The sequence below is a fragment of the Ammodytes marinus genome, assembly GCF_949987685.1.
Source record: "Ammodytes marinus genome assembly, chromosome: 4".
NCBI lineage: Eukaryota > Metazoa > Chordata > Actinopteri > Uranoscopiformes > Ammodytidae > Ammodytes > Ammodytes marinus.
The window spans coordinates 28,843,795-28,848,621 of NC_137233.1; the positions used below are offsets into that span (position 1 = coordinate 28,843,795).

The 4,827-nt window shown below is 44.4% G+C and overlaps 1 protein-coding gene across 1 annotated transcript; it reads left to right on the top strand.

Moving 5' to 3' along the window:
- Nucleotides 1-1,709, top strand: myog (myogenin; the record flags this gene model as incomplete). The annotated part of the gene is made up of 3 exons (XM_080026288.1): nt 1-555; nt 1,283-1,382; nt 1,569-1,709. 3 exons carry the CDS (start codon nt 1-3, stop codon nt 1,685-1,687), a joined length of 774 nt encoding a protein of 257 aa, XP_079882414.1. The 3' UTR covers nt 1,688-1,709.
- Nucleotides 1,710-4,827: the final 3,118 nt, after the last annotated feature.

A 4,827-nucleotide genomic window follows, 5' to 3' on the forward strand; every position in this document is an offset into this window, starting at 1 on the left:
ATGGAGCTTTTCGAGACCAACCCTTACTTCTTCCCCGACCAGCGCTTCTACGAGGGAGGAGAAGGCTACTTCCCCTCTCGTCTGCCCGGGGCGTACGACCAAGGCACCTACCAAGATAGGAGCTCCATGATGGGCTTGTGTGGCAGCCTGTCTGGGGGTGTTGGGGTCGGGATGACGGGGGCGGAGGACAAGGCCTCCCCGTCCAGCATGTCTCCTCACTCCGAGCCCCACTGCCCCGGTCAGTGCCTGCCCTGGGCCTGTAAGCTGTGCAAGAGGAAGACGGTAACCATGGACCGTCGCCGAGCGGCCACACTGAGGGAGAAGAGGCGGCTGAAGAAGGTGAACGAGGCATTCGAGGCCCTGAAGAGGAGCACCCTGATGAACCCAAACCAGAGGCTGCCTAAGGTGGAGATCTTGCGGAGCGCCATCCAGTACATCGAGAGGCTGCAGGCCCTGGTGTCCTCCCTCAACCAGCAAGACACCGACACAACCGGACAGCAGCAGCAGCAGCAGCAGCAGGGACTGCATTACCGAGCCAGCGCAACCCAGCCCAGAGTGAGTAGGACTAAAGGAGGGATGGTTTAGAGGCAGGAGGTCACACTGAGTTTAACACTGAGAAACAGAGCCAAAAGGAAAAATCACAAAACAGGGGAAAGGGTGTTATGCCCAAGTTGGAAAGAGGCAGAAGATGTTAAGACAAAGATTAAAATGTGAAGTAGATAAAGAGAGACACAAGATTGGCACTTTGATTTGACTGCATTTGACTTTGATATATGCTCAAACCTTCGTAAGAATTGATCACTGTTCTGAGGTTCAGACAGGAGCGGGATGAACATGTCCTGTCATTGTCTTGCAATCATTCAAAGGGGAATTTAAGATTTGAATCAAGTCTTTTGAATGTGTCTTACATTATTATATTTATCTGTCACCTATTTGACGTTTCAATAATACATCAATATTAAACTATAAGGACTGGTGCCAAAATATAGCAAACATAGACTTATTCGTTGGCCACAATGAGACCACGTCTGTCTCTGTCAAATGGATTGTTCCAACATCTCTCTTTTATTCAAGTGTGTTTTCCAACAGTGAAGTAATCTTTCCCTGGTTGAGATAGAGTTCATGCACATATTGCCTCTCCGGGGTCAACGGTGGTGCTTGGTGTGTGGTATTACACTGCACTGTGTGTGTGTGTATTTGTTCCTGTGTGGGGCGGGTTGTGCCGTGTCATCACACAGAGTGACTGACAGCAACCTCTGTGTGTGTATCTCCATGGTAACAGGTGTCGTCGTCAGGCGAGCCCAGTTCGGGCAGCACCTGCTGCAGCAGCCCAGAGTGGAGCAGCACTCCAGAGCAGTGCACACAGAGCTACAGCAGCGAGGGTGAGAAACAGTTCACACACACACACACACACACACACACACACACACACACACACACATACACACACACACACACACACACACACACACACACACACACACACACAGGGTCATTAGACAGCACAATCAGATGAGTGTTGCCCTAGCTTACATACTGAACTAGTGACTGGGTTTTTCCTTCTGCAGATCTCCTGAGTGCTGCCGACTCTCCGGAGCAGGGGAACATGCGTGCCCTGACCTCCATCGTGAACAGCATGACTGCAGTGGATGGAGCTGTGGCCTTTTCGATGGACATTCCCAAATAGAATCATCCACGCAGCCAGGACCCATTAGGTGCCCCAGAGAGCAACAGGAGAATAGGAAAAAAGTGACAATTGGCAAAGATCAGCCTGAAACCTGGTTCTAAATTCCACATTATTTAATTATTCAGCTCTACTGATCTGAGTGTCTTATGCTAAAATGTAAAAAGAAAAAAAAATGTAACTGTTACTCTGCTGAGCAATGGGTCTGCTGGCCAAATAATGAATTCCTCCCGTTCCCAATGAGGACTTATTCCCTGTATTCCCCGCCTTATCCCGCGGTCCAGACCTGTCTGTCAGAGCCACAGGAGCTTAAGTCAAACAAGAGATTCAAGGACTTTCCTGCATGAACCCAACACCTACTAGAGTGGGTCTCTGTTGGGCTTGCCTCCGTTCTGATAGGAATGACAGAGCCATGGTTTTCTCTTTACTTAATTTAAGTGTTCCTCTTTTTCGAAACCTTTCCCTGATCTTTTTTCATTCTTTCGTGTGTGTTTTTATGCTTAAAAGAACATGATTTTATTTGTGGGGCCAATATGTACCATGGCAGTTTTGACCAAGATCTGCTTAATTTAAACTGGTTATGAATGCTAGTGATGTAAATACGTTCCCTTTTTCTACAGAGTGGTTTTGCCATTTAATTTTTTATTTTTTGCTAACTTATTTTTGACTTTTATAACTAAGATTGTTGTGTAATTGTAGATGTTTCCGAAAAGTGATATTTTCCGTCCAATTCTTGCAATAAAGACCATTTTCAATACATTGTTTTGCCATTATCTTGAACCACGTCAACAGGACACTTTGAGTGCGATAACAACAAAAGGAACACAACGTCAACATCTTTAAAAAACAGCTTTACTCATGTCTATATAGTGTCAATAAATACAGTTCACTTTCTTTAAATAGCCAAATAATAAAATCTTGATTTGTCAGCATTGTTTCACACCTGGAATAAAGACACAGTACTCATAGCTGCCACATAGCACATTACACCTTTTAGACACCTTAGAAAAAACTGTAAAATAAAATAAAAATAAATAAAAAGATAGTACACCCATCCAGCAACGTCACTGGTTCATATGCTGTGTTCTGATTGGATGAGGAGTTGGTCAGCCAACGGTACTGACTGCTCGCATGGCACGTCTCCATGGCAACTAAACGGGAGACGACTGGAGCAGGATCAGACGTGTCAGTCACTTTGAGCAGTTTCGCGTGTGTGTCATTGGCTGATGTTGAGCAGCAGTTTACAGTTTGATTTGACAGAAAATGAAGGAATCAACAGTGTTCACACTACCCATCCACGGGGGGGGGGGAGGGGGGGAAGTCAAGTCACATGGCTGGGGACGGCCTTTTGTCACACACACAACTCCTCTACAAGTCTCGAGCACAAGGACTCATTTGCCCACACGCAGACGCACACACATCGCTCTTTTTCGAAATTAAAAAACTAAAAGGATTCTCACAATTCTAGGCTACATAGTGTCATACTGAAGGCGAAAGAGGCGAAGAGAGGAGAGGTAACAGCTACATAGTGTCAAAAGAGGAGGAGGAGAAGGAGGAGGAGGGGAAAAGGAAAGGATAGGAGAAGAGGAGGCAAAAGAGGGAAATCTGAAATTGGACCCATGAACCTTTGAAGAATCCTTGTAGAATCACACCCCCTCCTTATTGTGACCCTCCCACCACTAATGATTCACAAACGTACAGCATACAGCAAAACACACACACAAAGGTCCGACACAGAGAGAAAAGAGAAAGAAAGAGAAAGGGAGAGAGAGAACAGTCACTATCGAATACAGGGCATTGGTTTTCATACAGCAATGATATATTATTTTTCCATATATATTTCCAATATATATATATTTATATATATAATATTTCTATAAAAAACATAAGTCATCCATTTTATGTACAGAGACGATAAATGAATAATACCTTGCATAACCGGTAGAGGGGCAATGTGCAGTGGGACCTGCCATTTGTACAAGTATTCATCATCCCCAAGTCCAAATCAACCACTTGCTAGCATCACTTTTAATCTTCTTTTTTTTTTTTTACATCGACCAACTGTTTGGGTCGGTTTGGAACGTGGCCCATGTTTGAGAGATTAGAAACCAGGACAAGAAACCTCACAGCTGAGACCAGGGGGGGGGGGGGAGCAGGAGCACAACACCACAACAACAAGGCTACTGGGAGCACTGGGGGTAAACTGGGAGAGACAGGGATTGAGTCTCCTTTACAGCAGCGAGCGCAGCCACAATGAGCACTCTCAAGAGTTCAAAGGTCAGAGTTGGCCTCTGTATTGCACGTGTCCGAAGGAGAGGTGAGAGGTGAAAGTGGAGAAGGTGAGGCTGGGCAGCAAAAGAGGGGTGAAGAACAACCCCCTCCCCCTCCCTTACCACCCCCTCAGAGTGGCACCCAGGACTCCCTCTCCGGATTTGGCATATCACTCTCAAAAGGCCGCAAGCATGTGTCCGTATAGGTAATGAGAATGCACTGGAAGAGAGAAATAAGGGGCGAAAAGTGAGAAAGCAAGGAAGAGAAATAATGTTGTGTGTGTGCTACTTGGTTTTTACTTGGACATGTACAATATAAGCAGCAGACAATTCAAATAATATGCCATGTTATTGGTGAAAGCCAATAAATACCAAATCAAAACGGTCAAATTAAACCATGCTCGTAATAAAAAACTCTGCAACACTCAGACACTCATGATAAACCATGTAACATCATTTTTTTGACACTGCACCTATTCACTGAGAGTGGAATTCATGAAAAAACTACAACCGAGCAAAAAGTAACTATTACTTGTATTGTTGTACAGAATCCTGTTGTGTAAAGGAATGACTGAGACATACTGTATATGGTGAGTTATTAAAAGATAAGGCTGGTCTTTTTCCTTTTTGTCAACAGTTTCTGTGAAAAAAAATAAACTAACAATGACCATGATCAAAGCCCATCATGTAAAAAAAAACAAAAAAAAAACAGGTCACAATTATATAGTTTCACCTCCATAAAAATCTAAAGCAGCAGGGCAGTGTAGTTTTAGGCAAATATTACTCAAATTGGAATAAACATGGACCTTGCTGGGGACTATTTTATCTCATGGCTGTATACACATCATGTGCTCAACTGAGTATTTTTTCAGC